Source organism: Schistocerca cancellata, chromosome 8 (assembly GCF_023864275.1).
Source record: "Schistocerca cancellata isolate TAMUIC-IGC-003103 chromosome 8, iqSchCanc2.1, whole genome shotgun sequence".
Classification (NCBI taxonomy): domain Eukaryota; kingdom Metazoa; phylum Arthropoda; class Insecta; order Orthoptera; family Acrididae; genus Schistocerca; species Schistocerca cancellata.
Window position 1 is genome coordinate 116,462,815 of NC_064633.1, and position 22,610 is coordinate 116,485,424.

The 22,610-nt window shown below is 44.3% G+C and overlaps 1 protein-coding gene across 1 annotated transcript in view; it reads right to left on the reverse strand.

Annotated features, from left to right (window-relative positions):
* LOC126095412 (translation initiation factor IF-2-like) overlaps positions 1-22,610 on the reverse strand; it is a 44,202-nt gene that overhangs the window by 10,907 nt on the left and 10,685 nt on the right. Inside the window, exons 2-3 of the mRNA XM_049910210.1 lie at positions 7,596-7,680; positions 7,368-7,553 (exon numbers count right to left, since the gene is read on the reverse strand). Coding sequence (XP_049766167.1) covers positions 7,368-7,553; positions 7,596-7,680 — 271 coding nt within the window. The remainder of the gene's footprint in view (positions 1-7,367; positions 7,554-7,595; positions 7,681-22,610) is intronic.

The following is a 22,610-nucleotide window of genomic DNA, read 5'->3' on the forward strand; positions in this document are numbered from 1 at the left end:
GTGTCTGTGCAAACTGTGGCATGAAACGTCGACTGACGTGTTACATTTTTATGTATTCTCAAAATTATCTGACATATACTGGGAGTCAAAAACATTATAGACAGGTTAGCTTCGTAACTACTTTAAATCTGCCCCTCAAGGGGCCTGGCATTGGTCCTTCAACGAGCAACAAATTAAAGTACTGTACTGTAAACACTTTTACAGATTTATAACGAAGAATTAAATATTCACAAAGATGTCAGAGTGTCAGCAAGTTCCGAAGAAAAGATGGAAACATCTGAAATAATACGTTTAATTGAATATAAACTTTCTGTACAAATTCTTGTAATTTTATGATTAACGAGCACTCACGAAGTATTCATATTACAAATAAAACATTGCGCATTAGGCATGAGTTAACAAAAATTCTTTACAATCTAGACGGAAATAAATGTTTATGTAATCAACGATATTGCAGTCCCAAAAGCCCAGTGACGATGTCACTCTGCTGGCAAGACCATACATCTACGACTGTTATAAAAATATAGTCTTAAAAATCTATGCAAGTAATTTATTGTTGTTCTGTATACTTAAACGATGAGCGGTTCACGCAAGGAAGGTTTTGTTATCTTCGCAACACAGATTACTTTCTGGTTAAGGTGCCGGTAATAATCAGATTAAATTTAGTTTGTGGCTGCTCAGTGCATGGCGGTTGTGGTAGTGAGGGAGGGGAATGGCTATATTAAATTAACCTGAGGTTATGTCGATGTGTGTCTTTAAATGGAACATGATTCAGGCTAAAACATACTGCACCAAAGTGTAGTTTTTGAATCAATATTGATAGAGTGGAGGAGATGGAACGACTTGGTATTTTCTTTCACTAATTAGTTTATGAACGAAAAGAGAAACTTTCTACTACCAGTATTTCTTGTGGATCAGGGCTAATGCACATGTACGTCAGTATCCGCATGATTGTTCAGCGATTTGCACTTGAGTGTTTGGCAGAGTGTTCATAGAACTAGTTTCAGACTATTACTGTACTGGTCCGTTCCCGAATAGCACGTGGGAAGAATGAAAACGTGATATTTCCGTGGAAGCTCTGATTGATGTTACTTTTTACGATGGCCATTTCCACTTGTGAAGACGGGAGTGAACATAATGTTTGACAGGGGGGGGGGGGCAGGGGAGGGGAGAAAGGAGGGGAGATAATTGGTCATTGCACATTCGTGAACAGATCTCGCAGCAGTGAGACATGCAATCGGGCAGGAGGGGGGGGGGGAGGAAGGAGGGGAGATTATTGGTCATTGCACATTCGTGAACAGATCTCGCAGCAGTGAAACATGCAATCGGGCAGGAGGGGGCGGGGGGGAGGAAGGGGTGGTGATGGTTGGTCATTGCACATTCGTGAACAGATCTAGCAGCAGTGAAATATGCAATCCTGCTAGATACGGATCTCATACCGCGCAGCAGTAATCCAGAAGAGGACGGAGGTAGTCGCATTAGTAGAATTATGCATCTCCTACGTGTTCTGCCAGTAAAATGCAGTCTTTGGTTCGGCTTCCCCACAACGTTTCTGTGTGATGATTTCAGTTTAAGTTGTTCGTGATGTAGTGCTCGAGTGTTTAATTAAACCAACAATCTTTAAACTTGTATGATTTATCGTCTAACAGATATTTCACGTTTTTTCCCTTTTCTATCATGTGAAGGACCTGGCACGTTTTATTGTTCAGGGTAAATTTTCACGTTTCGCGGTGTACAGATACCTGGTCAAAATCATTTTATAATTCGTTTTGATCTTTTGGTCACCATACTAGACGGGAAAGACATTTTCTGTTAACGTAATATGGCTGCTTATGATAACTTGTAGATCGTTTGCGTATATTAAGAACCGTAAGGGCCTATAACAGTTTCTTGGGGAACCCCACACATGGAACTTGTTCCACTTGATGCCTTCTCATCGGTTACTACGATATTCGATGGGCAATTTGCTTAGAAGCCGCTGGCGAGAAACGGAGTCAACAGTCAAATATCAAGCTTGTCTTTGAACTGACAGTCCTTCAGATTTCTGATTACAGACTGTGCTACCTAAGACCGGCGAATCTTAATATCGCAACATGAAACAAAGCTGATCAAGGGTAATGCTACAAACATTACTGCTTTGAATGGCGCTGTATCCAACCGTAATGATGCACGTAGCTACGAGTTAGTTACGCTGTTTGTTGTAAAATTATGGAACATGTTCTATGCTGACGCATTACGACGTTTCTGTAGAGCTATCATCTCCTGTATAAAAGTCAACATGGATTCCGTACACAAAAACCTTGCGAAACACAGGTCGCCCAGCTCGTGAAATTCAAAGCGCAGTAAACAAAGGCGCGCAGGTTGCCGCCGGGTCTGTTGACTTCGGAAGTCATTCGACACAGTTCAGTAATGTCGTTTAATGGACAACATACGACCTTTCCGAGTATCTGACCAGATGCGTGACTGAATTTACTACCTCCTAAGATATAAAACACAATACGCTATCATTAACTGTATGGAGTCGACAGGTGTAATGGTAATTTCTGCAGTACCCCAGGTGAGTGTTGTACGGCCTTTACTGTGATTAGAACAAATTTCTCATTCTGAAGCTGACAACAGAGTAGTTCGGTACGACCAATGTTATTGACATCATAAAACACGGAGATTAACAATAGGGTGCCCTGTTTAATTTGCATGTCTCTCCTTATTGAATCAGTGACGGTTTTTACTGGATTATGGATGTCTGAGATGGGTGCGAATGTGCAGAGAATTGGAGACAGAGCGACAGGCAATGCAGGTCGGTGGCCGGCTATGCAGACGCTGCTGTTCCCTAAAGGAAGGCTGTAGTGGCATGGCCGGCCGGGGTGGCCGAGCGGTTCTAGGCGCTACAGTCTGGAACCGCGCCACTGCTACGGTCGCGGTCTCGAATCCTGCCTCGGGCTTGGATGTGTGTGCTCTCCTTAGGTTAGTTAGGTTTAAGTAGTTCTAAGTTCTAGGGGACTGATGACCTTAGAAGTTGAGTCCCATAGTGCTCAGAGCCATTTGAACCATTTGTAGTGGCATGCAGGAAGACTTGCGGAGAATCGATTATTTATGCAGATACTGGCAGTTGTTTCTAATCGTAAATTAACGTTACGTACTGTGCGTAAATATCTGAAGAGATACATTACTGTTCTAGTGTGCTATTGGTGAAAAATCACTGGAAAAAGTAAGTGCCATATATTATCTAAGTGTATCTGCCCAGAGGGACCTAAAGTGGAATGACTATAAAAAGCCAATTGTAAGGATATCAGGTGCCAAGCTGATGTCCACTGGAAGAATCTTAACGTAATGTAATTAATCCGAGATGAAACTGGCTTACAAAACACTTTCGTGCAATTCTTTAGCATTATTCATCATTGTGGCACACTTACCAAGTAGGACTGACAGAAAATATTGAACAGCCAATGGCATTTTTCCTGACGGTTTCGGGTCATCAGTCCCTAAGCTTACACACTACTTAATCTAAATTATCGTAAGGACAAACACACCCTTGCCCGAGGGAGGACTCGAACCTCCGTCGGGACCAGCCGCACAGTCCATGACTGCAGCGCCCCAGACCGCTCGGCTAAACCCGCGCGGCGGTACAGAGAAGTTCAATAACCTCGGCCCTCGAGTGCTAATTACTACATGGGAGGTGTTGTGTATAACGGAGAGGGTTAGTATTCAGGTGGCGAGAGCGTATGTTCGGTGAAGAGTCGGGCAACGTATTGTCTCGAAACATCCTGGCAGACTGAAACCGCGTGCCAAATCTGGACTTGAACACTGGGACCCTTAGCCTTTCGCGGGCAAATGCTCTACCGCCTTAGCTTGCCAACCAAGACTCACGAACCGCCCACACATCTTCACTTCCGTCAATGCCTCTTTGCCTCCCTTCTAAACTTCACAGAATTTCTCCTGCATACCTTGTGGGACTAGTTCTCCTGGAAGAAAGGACATTACCGCCTGAGGGATTGTTTCCACGATTGATTTTCACTCTGCAGCGGAGTGTGCACTAATTTGAAAATTCCTGGCAGATGAAAAGGCTGCAACCTGTCTCCACTGTTGTTCATATTATTTATGGATCATATGTTGAAAAATAGACTGGCTGGGTGAGATTAAGATATGTGAACACAAAATAAGCAGTCTTGCATATGCGGATGACTTAGTTGTGATGGCAGATTCGATTGAAAGTTTGCAAAGTAATATTTCAGAGCTAGTTCAGAAATGTAAGGACTATGGTATGAAGATTAGCATCTCCAAAACGAAAGTAATGTCAGTGGGAATGAAATATAAACGGATTGAGTGTCAAATAGGAGGAACAAAGTTAGAACAGGTGGACGGTTTCAAGTACTTAGGATGCATATTCTCACAGGATGGCAACATAGTGAAAGAACTGGAAGCGAGGTGTAGCAAAGCTAATGCAGTGAGCGCTCAGCTACGATCTACTCTCTTCTGCAAGAAGGAAGTCAGTACCAAGACTAAGTTATCTGTGCACCGTTCAATCTTTCGACCAACTTTGTTGTATGGGAGCGAAAGCTGGGTGGATTCAGGTTACCTTATCAACAAGGTTGAGGTTACGGATATGAAAGTAGCTAGGATGATTGCAGGTACTACTAGATGGGAACAATGGCAGAAGGGTGTCCACAATGAGGAAATCAAAGAAAAACTGGGAATGAACTCTATAGATGTAGCAGTCAGGGCGAACAGGCTTAGATGGTGGGGTCATGTTACACGCATGGGAGAAGCAAGGTTACCCAAGAGACTCATGGATTCAGCAGTAGAGGGTAGGAGGAGTCGGGGCAGACCGAGGAGAAGGTACCTGGATTCGGTTAAGAATGATTTTGAAGTAATAGGTTTAACATCAGAAGAGGCACCAATGTTAGCACTGAATAGGGGATCATGGAGGAACTGTATAAGGGGGGCTATGCTCCAGACTGAACGCTGAAAGGCATAATCAGTCTTAAATGATGATGATGATGAAAACTGCGTGCCGGACCGGGACTCAAACTGGCCGGTGTGGCCGAGAGGTTCTAGGCGCTTCAGTCTGAAACCGTGCGACAGCTACGATCTCAGGTTAGAGTCCTGCCTCGGGCATGGATGTGTGTGATGTCCTTAGGTTAGTTAGGTTTAAGTAGTTCTAAGTTCTAGGAGACTGATGACCTTAGATGTTAAGTCCCATAGTGCTCAGATCCATTTGAACCTGGACTCGAAACTGGGACCTTCTCCTTCCAAAGACAAGTGCTCTACCAAACTTACTTATCCTAGCACATCCCACGACCTAAATTTCAAATCAGCGCAGAATGCGTCGCAGTGTGAGGGCTCGTCCTGGAAGTAGTGTTCTGCGCTGTGGTTAAGACATGTCTCCGCAATATCTCTTCCTCCAGGAGGCCTAATCCAACAAGTTATGCAGAAGAACATTTTGAAGGTAGGAGAAGGGCTACTGTGGGAAGTGAAGCTGGGACGGCGGGCCTGGAATCGTGCTTCGATAGCTCAGATGGTAGAGCACTTGCCCATGAAAAGTGAAGGTCCTAGGTTCGTACCCAGGCCCATCACTCTGTTTTCATCCGCCAGGAACTTCAAAATCAGCTCAGACTCGGCTGCATAACTAACATTCATTCTGGAACGATATTGTTTCCTCCCACAAATGTCTCACGAAATGGCCATGAGGATACAGAGAAATTAGAGCTCAAACGTAAGTTTATCGACACTCGTTCTCCTCACGGATCATTCACGAGTGGAGCAGACGAGGGAGAAAATGACGGTTGCGGAGAATAAATGTAGACATAGGGTTTGTCAGTGTAGTTTGACTTTTACTACACTACTGGCCATTAAAATTGCTACACCAAGAAGAAATGGAGATGATAAACGGGTATTCGTTGGACAAATATATTATACTATGACTTACATGTGATTACATTTTCACGCAATTTGTGTGCATAGATCCTGAGAAATCAGTACCCAGAACAACCACCTCTGGCCGTAATAACGGCCTTGATACCCCTGGGCACTGAGTCAAACAGAGCTTCGATGGCGTGGACAGGTACAGCTGCCCATTCAGCTTCAACACGATACCACAGTTCATCAAGAGTAGTCACTGGCGTATTGTGACGAGCTAGTCACTCGGCCACCATTGACCAGACGTTTTCAATTGGTGAGAGATCTGGAGAATGTGCTGGCCAGGGCAGCAGTCGAACATTTCCTGTATCCAGAAAGGCCTGTACAGGACCTGCAACATGCGATCGTTCATTATCCTGCTGAAATGTAGGGTTTCACTATGATCAAATGAAGGGTAGAGCCACGGGTCGTAAAACATCTGAAATGTAACGTCCACTGTTCAAAGTGCCGTCAATTCTAACAAGAGGTGAGCGAGATGTGTAACCAATGCACCCAATACCATCACGCCGGGTGATACTCCTGTATGGCGATGACGAATACACCTTTTCAGTGTGCGTTCACCGCTATGTCGCCAAACACGGATGCGACCATCATGATGATATAAACAGAACCTGGATTCATCCGAAAAAATGTCGTTTTGCCATTCGTGCACCCAGGTTCGTCGTTGAGTACACCATCGCAGGCGCTCCTGTCTGTGATGCAGCGTCAAGGGTAACCGCAGCCATTGTTTGCGAACTGCTAGTCCATGCTACAGCAAACGTCGTCGAACTGTTCGTGCAGATGGTTGTTGTCTTGTAACGGTCCCCATCTATTGAGTCAGGGATCGAGACGTGGCTGCACGACCCGTTACAGCCATGTGGATGAGATGCCCGTCATCTCGACTGCTAGTGATACGAGGCCGTTGGGATCCAGCACGGCGTTCCTGCACCCACCGATTCCATATTCTGCTAACAGTCATTGGATTTCGACCAACGCGAGCAGCAATGTCGCGATACGATAAACCGCAATCGCGATAGGCTACAATCCGACCTTTATCAAAGTCGGAGACGTGATGGTACGCATTTCTCCTCCTTACACGAGGCATCACAACAACGTTTCACCAGGCAACGCCGATCAACTGATGTTTGTGTATGAGAAGTCAGTTGGAAACTTTCTTCATGTCGCCACCTGCGCGAATCTTGTGTGAATGCTCTGAAAAGCTAATCATTTGTAAATCACAGCATCTTCTTCCTGTCGGTTAAATTTCGCGTCTGTAGCACGTCATCTTGTTGGTGTAGCAATTTTAATGGCCAGTAGTGTATTTCGTGTTCTCCGTAGCGCAGAAATGAGGCTGGTCTCAGGGGAAAACCGGCGACATCGGTTCCTCGAACAGTCTGGCGTACAGATTGGAGAAAGGGGCTGTGGAATGTGGTGGGAGTGGGGAGAGGTGGGGAAGAGCGTCTGCCGATCACGGCTGTGGGCCCGCCGTTAATAGCGACTCGAGCCGATCCGGCGCGCCGCCCGGAACGGGAAGACGCCTCGGCGGCTGCTGGGTGCTGGGTGCTGCGTGCGTCGCGCCGGGGCCTGAGCAAACAGCGGGCCGCGCTGCCGTGGGGGCGGGATTAGGCGGCTGCGCCCTAAATGAGTTGGCGCTGCGCCTGGGGATGATTTAATCCCGGGCCGCCGGGTTTAGGGCGTGCCGACAGGGGCCCGGATTTCGCAGAGTGCTCTCGTCGGCAACCGCTGCGCTCTGCGGCTGCTTCTCGAGTCCACTTGGCGGCGAGCCTGCCAAAATAAGCGTCTCTTTAGTTTTTAATGAAATGCGAAGGATTGGAAAGAAATTAACTTCTGTGCTTACCTAACAAATTCTAAGTATTCATATTTTCTTACTTTCCCCGTGTCTCTGTTTCTCTCTCTCTCTCTCCCTCACTCACTCTCTCTCTCTCTCTCTCTCTCTCTCTCACTCTCTCTCTCTCTCTCTCTCTATCACACACACACACACACCTACTTTATGTATCTCTCTTTGTCTCTCTCTTATTCCTTCAGCGTCCTCTCACCTCTCAGACTTCTGATGCTGAGTCCCACCTATCCTGTTCCACTCTCTTTAATTCGCTTTTCTCCTCTCTTGAACAATATTTTATTTGCTCTCTGTACTGTTTCCTACTGCCTTTTTATGTTCTTCATCTCTCTCTCTACGTTTCTAGCATTTGTAGACTTAGAGAAAGCTTTTGACAATGTTGACTGGAATACTCTGCCGGCTGAAGTGGCCGAGAGGTTCTAGGCGCTACAGTCTTGAACCCCGCGCCCGCTACGATCGCAGGTTCGAATCCTGCCTCGGGCATGGCTGTGTGAAATCTCCTTAGGTTAGTTAGGTGTAAGTAGTTCTAAGTTCTAGGGCACTGATCACCTGAGCAGTTGAGTCCCATAGAGCTCAGAGCCATTTCAACCATTTTTTGGAGTACTGTCTTTCAAATTCTGAAGGTGGCAGGGGTAAAATACAGGGAGCGAAAGGCTATTTACAATTTGTACAGAAACCAGATGGCAGTTATAAAGAGTCGACAGGCATGAAAGGGAAGCAGTGATTGGGGAGGGAGTGAGGCAGGATTTTAGCCTATCCCCGATATTCAATCTGTATATTGAGCAAGCAGTAAAGGAAACAAAAGAAAAATTCGGAGTTGTAATTAAAATCCATGGAGAAGAAATAAAAACTTTGAGGTTCGCCGATGACATTGTAATTCCGTCAGAGACAGCAAAGGACCTGGAAGAGCAGCTGAACGGAATGAACAGTGTCTTGAAAGGAGGATATAAGATGAACATCGACAAAAGTAAAACAAAGATAATGGAATGTAGTCGAGTGATGCTGAGGGTATTAGATTAGGAAATGAGGCACTTGAAGTAGTAAATCAGTTGTGCTATTTGGGGAGCAAAATAACTGATGGTGGTCGAAGTAGAGAGGATATAAAATGTAGACTGGCAATTGCAGGTAAAGCATTTCTGAAGAAGAGAAATTTGTTAACATCGAGTATAGATTTAAGTGTCAGGAAGTCGTTTCTGAAAGTATTTGTATGGAGTGTGGTTACTATGTCATCCACCGGTCATTCTTCACTAAGGAGATGAAACCTGTTCTCGAATAAGTAAGGTGGGAAAAAAAAATCTCCTCTGGTGGGTGAGTATAAGAGCGCTCCTCTCCGGTGCTTCTGCCCCCGAGCACGTTGTTAGACTGGTTGGTTTGGGGGGAGGGGACCAAACAGCGAGGTTATCGGTCCAATCGGATTAGGGAAGGACGGGGAAGGAAGTCGGCCGTGCCCATTCAAAGGAACCATTCAGGCATTTGCCTGAAGTGATTTAGGGAAATCACTGAAAACCTAAATCAGGATGACCGGACGCGGGTTTGAATCGTCGTCCTCCCGAATACGAGTCCGGTGTGCTAACCACTGCGCCACCTCGTTCGTTCCGGGTACGTCCTCTCGTAGAACTGAGGGAGATAACAGTTTCATCATGGTCGCTGTATGCTTCTTCATCGTGTTCAAAGTCTGCTTCCTGGACCCCGGATGTCCCAGCTGTGGGTAGGATCTCGTAATGCACTCCCCAGGGAAATACAAAAGAATTGTTGATATTTCGAATTGCACGCAATCACCGTAAGTTGTTCATGCAGGTGGTTCCAGAAGTCCAACAAATTCTTGGAGGCGTCTCGAAGCAGATAATGTAACGCTTGAGCTCGTATCCATGTCACCACTTTCGTCTTGGCTCGTGGATAGCACGTTCTGTCCAAAAAAGTAACAATCGTAGGGTCAATGGGGTATTGTCGTCCCCGGAGGAGGGCAATCATCTACGCCACTAGATTCCACGCTTCCAGAGAGGGGTCCCACGTAAGTGGGTCGGCGACGTTGTCTCTAACCTGACACATCTGGCATAACGGGGAGTTCAGCTTATTGATGGCGTGGAGACGGGATCTGGTAGCTTGTTACCGTTGACTACCAGGTACCATGTTGTTCCTGTTTCTGAGTCAAGGCCGGTATAGTGAATTGTCCGCCATATCACTGGCCATTGGACTGTAGGGTACTGTGCTTCTACAGGGTGGGTCGGACGCCTGCTCGTGAGTAGTTGATAGATGCCGCGCGCTGTCGCCATCTATTGGCCGGTAGGTCTGCCATAACGTAGCTATGTTCAAGAAAAGTTCCCTGATGTGATGAACTAAATCAAACTCCGTCCGAACAGGCCTTGGATGTCCCAACGGTACCAACCTGCCACCGTGTCATCCCACCACAGGCGTCACTGGATGGAGATATGGACGGGCATGTGGTCAGCACACCGCTCTCCCGGCCGTATGTCAGTTTACGAGACCGGAGTCACTACTTCTCAGTCAAGTAGCTCCTCAGTTTGCCTCACAACGGCTGAGTGCACCCCGCTTGCCAAAAGCGCTCGGCAGACCGGATGGCCTTCCATCCAAGTGCTAGCCCAGCTCGACACTGCTTAACTTCGGTGATTTGACTGGAACCTGTGTTACCACTGCGACAAGGCCGTTGCCCTGATATGATGAAATAGTTGGAAAAAGTTCTTTACCATCGCCAGTGCAGTTTGAGAAGCTTGTGCAGGTTCGTCTATGAAGAGTCCCTGTTGCCTACCCCACATTTTCAACATCGCACTGAGATAAAGCGCCCCCGTACGATCGTGAACGTGCACAAGCACGAGGCCTCTTCTACCAGTGGGTAGGATCCGAGCACCGTATCCGGCCTTCAAGAGTAATCCCACGCTGACGAAGTATCCAAATGCTGCCAGTATACGTCAAGTGACGTCTTCAGCATCGGAAGAACCTGTGCGTTGTGGGGGATACCTGACACCAGGTAGGTATTTGCGTAGGCGATTCGTTGAATCATGTTTAAGATGCCCAAGCCGTTCGCTCTGACACCATTGAGGACAGCGTGGAGCAACCTCTTGAAGATGTTCGCAGCCGTGCGGCGTACTTCATTTCCGAACACGATCCTCAGAAACTTTATGCAGTCCCGTATCTCGCAGGGTACAACTCAGGCAGCGGGTAGTACAGTACCAATATTCAGGGCGATCGATTTGCCTACGTTCCTACGGCAACCAGTAGCGGCATCGTACCTATTGATCCAATCCAACGCACATTTCTGTCGTTATCATTCCGCAGCAGCATTAATAGGTCGTCCGCATAAGCCTTGCACTGAAAAGTGTGTCCCCGCATCGTAAGTCCAGTCAAGCGTTGGTGAAGACTGCTGAGAAGTGGCTCAAGGGCTAATGCATATACGATGGTGAATAAGGAGCATCGTTGTTGGACTGATCTCGTAATAGTAAGTGGCCCTGCCAACCGTCCGTTAACAAGGATTTTAGAGGTGGCTCCGTTTAGTAACCGCCTCAGTGTGACAATGTAGTGCTGCAGGAACTTCATTTGTGTCAACACTTCTGTAATGTAGGCATGCCTGACGCTGTCGAAAGCCCGATCGAAGTCTATGAATATTAGAGCCCCACGTAGTCACCTGCTTTCCCCAGTGCGACCGAATCACAGTAGTCGCCGAATGCCGTCTGGACGTTACTATCGCCGCCTAGGGATGTCTGGTCATGCGATGCATTATTCTTGTGAGCCATGCTATTATCAATCTGGTAAAAATCTTAAAATCACAGTTGAGTAACGTTAGTTGCCAGTAGTCTCGAAGTCGTTTGCCACCTGAAGGTTTAGGTGTTGGGATGATCAGCGCCTCTACAACGGCAGGTGGAAGTGGCACTTTGGGAGACATTGGTTCATGGCAGATTTCAGTCCACGGGGAGCCATGGAGCTATTCAAGCACGACAACGACCCTTTCTGAGAACCTTACTTCCGCCAATACCTCGTCTCCTCTGGCACACAGTTTTAATCTGCCAGTAAGTTTCATATCAGCGCATACTCTGCTGAAAAGTGAAAATTTCATTTTACTGCAGAGTTAGTTTGAGTGGGTAAGTAAGAGAATTAACATATAATTAGGCTGGTAGGCCACACATTCAGTTCAAAATTTATAAACATAAATTGTAATGACATAGTGGCCAAATATAAATGAAGGTACAAGAAAAAAGTTCTGATGTTACACTATATAACGGAGAATGACAAGAAAAGCATGACACTTCTGGAGCTGAGAGGCAATTTTGAGTATGACTACCGATTTGTGAGAAAGGTAGAAATCGGTTATATACATAAAGCAGACTGTACGTTTTATATCTAGGACCTCCTCCCAAACTCCTGGGTCAATTTCAGCTGAATGTGGCACACAAACAGCAGACCTCATGTGTAACAGCACTGTCGCGTTTATAACCTCCTAACTCTGGTAGGAGCATAGATACGGGCAAAAACGTGTTATTTCCATCCCCCACATGATACACATGTTGTGTGGGAACTGTTTCAGCATGCCAAATCAACCTGCTTTTTAGGGCAGCATACATGCCAGGGGGAAGAAATTGTTTTCTGGATCCCAACATGTAGGCTACTCTGCATGAGAGGTGTGGTTTTGTTGGAGAAGTATCAGCATGCTTTAACTACCTACTGTGCTTGGTGGTATGTACTTCAGGAGAAAATGAATTATCTTCAAGTCTATAGGCAGGTTGTGGTAGTAGTATCGACCTGCTAGTACTGAAAAACATGTCTGGAGGCATAATGAAATGGATAGAGGAGGGGATTGAGAGAGTAAGGGGGAAGAGGATATGGACAGAGAGAGGGGTGGACGGGGAGATGTGTAAGACAGGTGGAAGGTGTAGAGGGGTGGAAGCAGGTAAAAAAGAAAGAAGGGGTGGACCAGATGGAAAGAGACGGAGGGTGGGGATATAGTCAGAGGGAGGGGGATGATAAGGTCAGAGAGAGGCGATGGAGAAGATGGAAAAAGAGAGGGAGAGGAGGATACAGACAGGGAGAGTGGGGAGAAGGAGACAAATGGATGGAGGTTGAAGAATTACGTGGACAGACAAAGGGAGGAAGAAAAATGGCTCTGAGCACTATGGGACTTAACATCTATGGTCATCAGTCCCCTAGAACTTAGAACTACTTAAACCTAACTAACCTAAGGACATCACACAACACCCAGTCATCATGAGGCAAAAGGGGGGAAGAGGTGGATACAGAAAGGAGGAGGAGGGTGTGTGTTCATTATACGTGTCATATCCATACATGCCAAAACCCATGAGAAAAAAGGCAGTTGTCAGTAAAAACAACGAATAGTTTCTGGATAATGAGTATGGAAACTAGACAGGATGCAACACGACAAGAGAAGTGAAGATATTGTATGGTTAGAGTGATTATATGACTTGTGTTCATTGGTACAACCATGGTATATCTATGAAGCTTTTTAATTCAATAGGATGAAGATCAAAACAATTCAACACTTTTTCAACTAATCAAATCCTGTTGTTATGAAAGCAGTGCTTTTGTGCTAACAAGGCAAGCACTCCAGACCCAGCTGCTGAAACTGAATAGAAATTGTTTCAGTACACAGATGTGTCTTTTCTCCAGCCACACAGATTCGTTAAACTCTGAATTTGCGTACAACTGATAAATTAAGGTTAACGAAAATAAAGCCTACAGGAGCGCAGTTTCTGGAATAAACAGTATTGTGCAGCAGAAAGTTATGGTCAGGAGCTGTGCATAATTCATGAACGCATTTCTTACAGTCTGCACGCTTAATCCATCATTATTGCCTTCTTCAGTTATTGAGTTTTAACGCTGCTTCTTCTTTTGATAGGTTTTGCAATATCGCTGTTATATGTTGACCGGCCGGTGTGACCGAGTGGTTCTAGGCGCTACAGTCTGGAACCGCTCGACCGCTACGGTCGCAGGTTCAATCCTGCCTCGGGCATGGATGTGTGTGATGTCCTTATGTTAGTTAGGTTTAAGTAGGTCTAAGTTCTAGGGGACTGATGACCTCATATGTTAAGTCCCATAGTGCTCAGAGCCATTTGAACCATTTGTTATAAGTTGTTTTTGTCATCAGACATTTCACTGATTTTGTCACTCGCATTTTCAGCTAGTTCTCTAAGCTTTCTTTTAACTGGATATCATGTTAAAAGTGCTGTCTGCTGCATTTTTCTTTCAGGAGTTATTTCTGTCTGTATTTTTCTTTAGCGATTGGTAAAGGTCTTACTACAAGAGATAAAGTGCGCGCATTGCGGGGCCTTAGAACATTTAACGGTATCTACCACGCAGTTTCGATAGCTTTGCGTTAAGCAGTAGTAAACATCGACAGCTTGAAGAAGATACTGCTTTATTTCCTTCAAGTCACAGCCAAAAAAATAAATAAATAAATAAAATTAAAAACTATCTTTTCTGTTAGCCAACGGAGACGGAAGGCTGAACTCTCTCTCCATTGCCTGTTTCATCTTCGGAAATTTTCTCCCAACTGATTTGATTTCGACAACTGATTTGATTACCAACTGCAGTTTTACGAAATGATAGTTCGAGAAAACTAGGGAAAACACTTGCTGATATGGGTTGTCACATGTGACAATTACCCCTGAAATTTTTGTGACAACCAAACCCGAAAAGAAATTTCAAACAAAAACCGAGATGGAGGAAACGCCCTCAACCTAACCTCAATGCTGGTACAGAATAACATTTTGTAAATTATGAAAATAGAAAAATCGTGGGGATATAGACTTTATAGAAAAAAATTGATAATGAGAGTTAATTTTATCAATAAATGAACACTTACAGCTGCGAGAAGACAAAAACACCAACGAAGTCACAGACCTGTCACCAGGAACTAGAAACTGCATACACATCCAGAATATTGTGGTCATTTTGTGGTTTAGTTATAGACTGCTAGGAAGCAGGCTTGTGATGGAAACCAATTAACGTGGGATCCCCTATTTACAGTCATATTTAAAAAAAAGAAAACCGAAGTTACTTTCCCTTACTCGTTGTCTGAGTGAAAATGTACAGTCCCAGTTAAGTGATTCAGAAATGGTAATCTGTGACAGCTAGAGGTAAAGATTTGGATAGTGTTATCTCTGTAGCTTCTGGTATTGATCTACTGCAGTACGGAGACAGCGAAACATACGTGCCATTTTCACAAGTCGATACGGTTAAGAGCAGTGTATCCTTTCCACGAGCTGTTCCATTTCACTGTGTTTTGATCACTTTATTTTAACTAAGTTTGTCTTTCTCTATTCATACGTATCAGCAGCATAAGAGTTAAAACCGCCTTGTACGCAAATGTATTTTATTCATATTAGAAATAGAAAGGGAACCAATTATTCATCAAAATGAACCAACAGATATATCACCTTGAAGAGAGATCGTTTCAAAACATTATAGAAATAAATCGTGGGAAAATCTGCTATCCATTATTCTCTTTATGTCCCTTTCATCCAAAAGTAGCTCTAAAAGTCTAAAAGTGGAAAGGGAGATGTACAGCAGAATGAAACCCTAAGTATGACGTTATCTGTGCAACAAAAATTAAACTGGCAGACCCAAATAAATGAACTTAATGAGGAGAAAAAGAAACAGACAGCTTACTGAAGTCATTAGCCGGTTGTGAATGGAAATGTTCAAGAACAATGCTCAACAGCACCTACATAATGCGAAATTTTAACTTATGGCAGCGAAGGATTTGTGACGGCTACTACCTGAAATATCAGCATCCTTTGACACCTAGAATTATGACTGGTGGAGTAAAATAAACAACTTAAAGCACGCATGAGACTTCTGACTGGATTAGAATCCGTTGAAATAACTAAGGTTAGCACTGCGTCAGTATGAGAAATTGATTGGTGTACCTAACCATATTAAACTGCTACAATATAAAGATTGATATAACAATAATACTAGACAGTTGTTAATACGGATTCGCTTCATCGAGAAACACAGGAGGGAAAAGAGCTCCTTATAAGTTACCGAACGTTGGTGCTTTAGAATTCATTTCGCCACATTTCCAGTTTATGCTTCCTCACTTACAATAGAAACTAGACGTAATGCATTATTGTAAAAACTGAAACAGATTAATTAATAATGAGAGCTATAGCATTGAAAACAATAAATCTGGGGTACCTTGAAGTGGCCCATATCTACACAGAAGGTTTATTAAAGGAAAAAGGAGGAAACGTTGGCTTAAGAATATACAACAAAATTTTCTGTTCCTCTCAAACCTTAGGACCACAATGCGCAGTTTGGGAGATGAAGCTGAACTCGTGAGAATTACAGTAATCTGGTAATCAAGTTTTCGCGCACATTCGACAATACAGTCATATTTTGAGATTCACTCAGTTTAAAGGAGTCCAAGTTTATTAACTCACTACGACAGAAAACAACACAACTGATGCTCAGTGGACATCGTATCACTATGGCTTAAATGGTAATGAAAAAGAAGTTTCCTAGCCAAAAGGGCTCAAAAATTAAACACGTATTTTACAATTAAACACAGTATTGACAACATATTTTGACAGGCGTTAAAAAGTCAGACAAAATTTTATGCGAGTAAAGATTTCCAAGAACCTCACGGACGACCCGATAGTATGTGATGGACCAAAAGATCTAGCAAAGCCATATGCCGCTTGATTACTGTACATGAACTTTTGGGCTCCCACCTGCGTAACACCTCCATCCGGTCGAGTCTTCTGTGCCACAATATAGGCTAGCTCATGAACAAAGTTCATTTTAATGAGTTTACAAAATTTTGAGACTCTAATTTAGATTTAATAATATTGTACTGAGAAGCAAGAAGACGAATGACAATATGTCAAGTGCCATAACGCTAAAAGAATAAGAATAATCCAGAATGAGATTTTCACTCTGCAGCGGAGTGTGCGCTGATATGAAACTTCCTGGCAGATTAAAACTGTGTGCCCGACCGAGACTCGAACTCGGGACCTTTGCCTTTCGCGGGCAAGTGCTCTACCATCTCAGCTACCGAAGCACGACTCACGCCCGCTACTCACAGCTTTACGTCTGCCAGTATCTCGTCTCCTACCTTCCAAACTTTACAGAAGCTCTCCTGCGAACCTTGCAGAACTAGCACTCCTGAAAGAAAGGATACTGCGGAGACATGGCTTAGCCACAGCCTGGGGGATGTTTCCAGAATGAGATTTTCACTCTGCAGCGGAGTGTGCGCTGACATGAAACATCCTGGCAGATTAAAACTGTGTGCCCGACCGAGACTCGAACTCGGGACCTTTGCCTTTCGCGGGCAAGTGCTCTACCATCTGAGCTACCGAAGCACGACTCACGCCCGCTACTCACAGCTTTACGTCTGCCAGTATCTCGTCTCCTACCTTCCAAACTTTACAGAAGCTCTCCTGCGAACCTTGCAGAACTAGCACTCCTGAAAGAAAGGATACTGCAGAGACATGGCTTAGCCACAGCCTGGGGGATGTTTCCAGAATGAGATTTTCACTCTGCAGCGGAGTGTGCGCTGATATGAAACTTCCTGGCAGATTAAAACTGTGTGCCCGACCGAGACTCGAACTCGGGACCTATGCCTTTCGCGGGCAAGTGCTCTACCATCTGAGCTACCGAAGCACGACTCACGCCCGGTCTCACAGCTTTACGTCTGCCAGTATCTCGTCTTATAGGAATAATGTTCGCATATCGATGATGAATTAGGGAAGAAGATCCGACAGCACAGCAGCTTTTATTTTGATGATTATGACTCTGTAAGTACTGTGTTAACATATATTGATTAGAGAAAATGTTTTGATTTTCGGTAGCACGCATCCTGGGGCATCGAGGAAACGACAGTTTGGTACTGGAGGACATAAGGCAGATAAATACAGTGAGGTGACGAAAGTCATGGCATAGCGATAGGCACATACACAGATGGCGGTAGTATCGCATACACAAGGTATAAGAGGGCAGTGAGTTAGCAGATAGGTCATTTATACTCAGGTGATTCGTGTGAAAAGGTTCTGACGTGATTGTGGCCGTACGACCCGAAATTAACAGACTCTGAACGCGGAATGGTAGTACGAGCTAGACGGGTGGGACGTTTCATTTCAGAAAACGTTAGGGGATTCAATATTCCGAGATCGACAACAGTGTCCCAAGAATACCAAATTTCAAGCATTACATCTCACCACGGACGACTCAGTGGCTGACGGCCTTCACTTAACGACCGAGAGCAGTGGCGTTTGCATGAAGTTGTAAGTACTATCAGACAAGCAACACTGCGTGAAATAACCGCAAAAATCGATGTGGAACTTACGACGAACGTATTCGTTACTACGACATTGGGGTGAAATTAGCGTTAATGGGCTATGGCAGCAGACGATCGACGCGATTGCCTTTGCTAAAAGCACATCGCCTGCAGCGCCTCTCCCTAGCTTGTGACCACATTGGTTGGACGCTATACGACTGGAAAACCATGGCCTCGTCAAATTAGTAATGATTTCTCTTGGTATGGGCTGATGGTAGGGTTCAAGTGTGGCGCAATCACAAGTGGTCAACAAGACACTGTGCAAGCTGGCGATGGCTCCAGAATGCTGTGGGCTGTTTTTGCATGGAATAGACTGGGTCCTCTGGTCCTAATAAACCGACCATTGACTGGAAATGGTTATGTTCGACTACACGGAGACCATCTGCAGCCAATCAGGAACTTCACGTTCTCAAACAGCAATGTCATGTCACGGTGTCACCGGCCCAAGATGGTTCGCGACCGGTTTGAAGAAGATTCTCGACAATTCGAGTGAATGATTTCCACCGACATCGCCCGATGTGGGCCCCTTCGGACATTTGTGGGACACAATCTAGAGATCTCTTCGTGCACAGCATCCTGCACTGGCTACACTTGCGCAGTTACAGACCGCTACATAGGCAACGTGGCTCAGTATAACTTCAGGGACAACGAACGACTTGTTGAATCCATGCCACGTCGAGTTGCTGGACTATGCCGGGCTTAATGAGATCCGACAAGATATTTCACTTAAATAATTTGACAATTCAGAGGCTTCCTTTACCAAGATACAGATTAGATGGCTTTTTCTCAAGGAGTTCCTTGCGGGGTGGGGGAGTGGCTAAGTATGTAGAAAATAGTATTCCATTTAACTCCATAGACTATCACGACACAGCACTGAACAGATATTTGAATTTTGGGTAGAGGCAGTTGAATTTAGTGAAACTAAATTCTAATTGTTGTTGTTTGCAGGTCCCATAGCTCTGACTTCAGAGCATTTCTGCTCAAGCTAGAGAGGGTTCTTGATTCACTTCGCAGGAAGTAACAGAAATTAGTTATATGTGGTGACTTCAATATAAATTTTGTATATGAATGTGCAAGAAAAAGGATGTTGGTAGGTCTGCTAAATTCATATGATCTGATGCAAACTGTGTTTTCTACAACTTGGATGCAGGGGAAAAATAGCATAGCCATAGACAATATTTTTATTCATTCTCCATACTAGATGGGCATTCTGTTAGTAAAAGTGTGAATGGCCTTTCATACCATGATGCAAACTTTTAACACTAAAAGGTTTTTGTTCAAAAAAATGGTTCAAATGGCTCTGAGCACTATGGGACTTAACATCTGTGGTCATCAGTCCCCTAGAACTTAGAACTACTTAAACCTAACTAACCTAAGGACATCACACACATCCATGCCCGAGGCAGGATTCGAACCTGCGACCGTAGTAGTCGCGCGGTTCCGGACTAAGCGCCTGAACCGCTAGACCACCGCGGCCGACAGGTTTTTGTACTCAAACAAATGTCACATATAATTACACAAGACGTAGGAAAGTTAATCCGACAGCAATAGAGAGTTCGTTAAACCTTGTCAAGGAACAAGAGTGGCAGGATGTTTATACTGCCGATAACTTAGATGATAAATATAATGCTTTCCGTAACATATTTCTCATGCTCTTTGAAAGTTGCTTTCCGTTAGAACGTTCTAAACGGGATACTAGCAGTAATAGGCAGCCCGGGAGGCTGACTTGTGGGCTAAGGATATCATGCAGAGCAAAGCGCGAATTATATCACAATGTTAGAAGGAGTCACAATCAAGCTACAGCAGCCCATTATAAACAGTATTGTGAGGTGCTTAAAAATATTATTAGGAAGGCAAAGAGTATGTGGTATGCAAATAGAATACCTAATTCACGGGATAAAATTAAAACCATATGGTCAGTTGTGAAGGAAGTGTCCGGTCAGCAGTACAAGATCGACGATATAAAGTCAGTTCGTAGCAAAAATATTTCTGTTACTGATAAATCAGATATACGTACAGTATTTAACAACCATTTTCTGAGCATTGCTGGTGAATTCAATAAAAATTTAGTTTCTACAGGGAATCATATAACTTTCTTGGCAAATGCGTTTCCGAGATGGATGTCTGAAATACTCCTCTGTGATACAGACAAGGGGGAGATTGAGTAAATAATTAAATCACTGGAGACTAAGGACTCTCATGGTTATGATGGCGTGCCCAGCAGAATATTAAAGTACTGAGCTGCACATGTAGCACTGTATTTAGCCATATTTGTAATTTTTCCTTTAGGAAAGGTCAGTTTCCTGAACGATTAAAGTAGTCAGTATTAAAGCCGCTTTACAAAAAGTGGAAAAAGGGATAATGTAGATAACTTTAGGCCAATTTCTATGTCATCAGTGTTTGCTAAAGTTACCGAAAACTCTGTGTATGAAAAGATAATTGATCATTTTATATCAAACGATTTGCTACGAAAAGTACAGTTCGGTTTTAGAGTGTCGTATGTTAACCGCGGGCCTAGAAACGACGGAGAGGCTCCGTCCCCGCCGCAACCGCAGTGGTCCACAACCCCACGACGACTACCGCAGTCCACCCCTCCGCCACCCTACACTGAACCACTTTTTCAGGGTTATTGTGCAGTTCGGCCCCCGGTGCACCCCCTCCTCCCCCCCCTCTCCCGAGGGAACGTATCACACCAGACGAGTGTAACCCCTATGTTTGCCTGCTAGAGTAATGGTGATGTACGTGTACGTGGAGAACTTGTTTGCGCAGCAATCGCCGACATAGTGAAGCTGAGGCAGAATAAGGGAAACCAGCCAGCATTTGCCGAGGCAGATGGAAAACCGCCTAAAAACCATCCACAGACTGGCCAGCTCACCAGACCACGACACAAGTCCGCCGGGCGGATTCGAGCTGTGGAGCACGTGCTCCTTCCCAATCCTGAAAGCGATGCGGTAGATCGCACAGCTAACTGGGCTGGCTGAGAAGTCGTTTAACAACTGAAGATGCTATTTTATCTTTTCTCTGTGAGATACTGGATGGATTAAACAAAATATTTCGAATGCTAGGCAAATTTTCTAATTTAACCAAGGCGTTTTATTGTGTTGATCACAAAATATTGCTCCAGAAGTTGGACCATTACAGAATACGGAGAGCTCCTCACAATTGGTTCACCTCTTGCTTTAGCAACAGACAGCAAAAGGTCATTATTCGCAATGTTGAAAATGGCTGTGATGTGGAGTCGAGTGAGGTACGGTCAAGTGGAGGGTGCCCCAGGCATCAGTGTTGGGGCCACTCTTGTTCCTTATTTATATAAATGGTATGCTCTCTAGTATTATGTGTAACTATAAAATGTTTCTGTTTGCTGATGACATTAGCTTGGTAGTAAAGGATGTTGTGTGCAACACTAGCTCTGTTTCAAATAGTACAGTTCATGACCTAAGTTCATAGCTTGTGGAAAATAAACTAATGCTAAATCACAATAAGACTCAGTTTTTACAGCTTCTGACACACAATTCAACAAAACCCGACTTTTTAATGTCACAGAATGGGCATGTGATTAGTGAAACTGAACAGTTCAAATTTGTAGGTGTTCAGAACGGTAGTAGACTGTCTTGGAAAGCCCACGTTCAGGATCTTGTTCAAAGACTTAATGCTGCAATTTTTACTATTCGACGCGAAAATTAGTCGACTTTGCTTATTTTCATTCGCTTATGTCGTTTGGTATTATATTTTGGGGTAACTCTTCCCATTCCCGAGTCTGGGTATTTTGACATTGCCTCTCAATATATATATATATTCGTTACTGTCATTTCTTGTTAGCAATATTAGCTTATTCCCAAGAATAAGCAGCTTTGACTCAGTAAATACTCGGCAGAGATCAAACCTGCAGTTGGATCGGACTTCCTTAATTCTTGTACAGAAAGGTGTGCGATATATTGCTACATCCATTTTCAATAAGCTACCACTCGAATACAAAAATCTTAACAGCAATCCACGCGTTTTCAAATCGGAACTGAAGAGTTCCCTAATGGGTCACTCCTTCTGTTCTGACGAGGAGTTCCTTGAAAAATTAAGCTGGTTCTCTTTGTATTGTTGATTGAGTTTTCTTAAACTAATGGACTGACTTTTTGCGAATTGATAAGCATTTTATTTTTATATGTTATTACTTTTATGTTGTAATTTCATGTACTGACACGTTCCATGACGTTGGAGATTTGCTCCTCAATTTGGTCCTACGGAACGTGACGTGTAAATAAATAAACATTGGGATTTACTCCATGACTTTCGTCACCTCAGTGCATTGTAGAGAGGGACGAAGGTATTACTACTGTAAACAGGTTAAAATTGATGTAGGTAGCAGTAGTCACTCTAAAATGATGAGGCTTGAAGAGGGTAGAGTTGCATGGAGAGCAGCATCAAATCAGTCTTGAGACAAAAGACCACAACAACAGCGCTTCTATTCTGCCTGTCCTACTACATTCTCCTTGGAAGACCCGCATGTCGCTGCTGCTTATCTACTTGGGCAGTGTTGTTGTCACCGTGCCGGCCGGA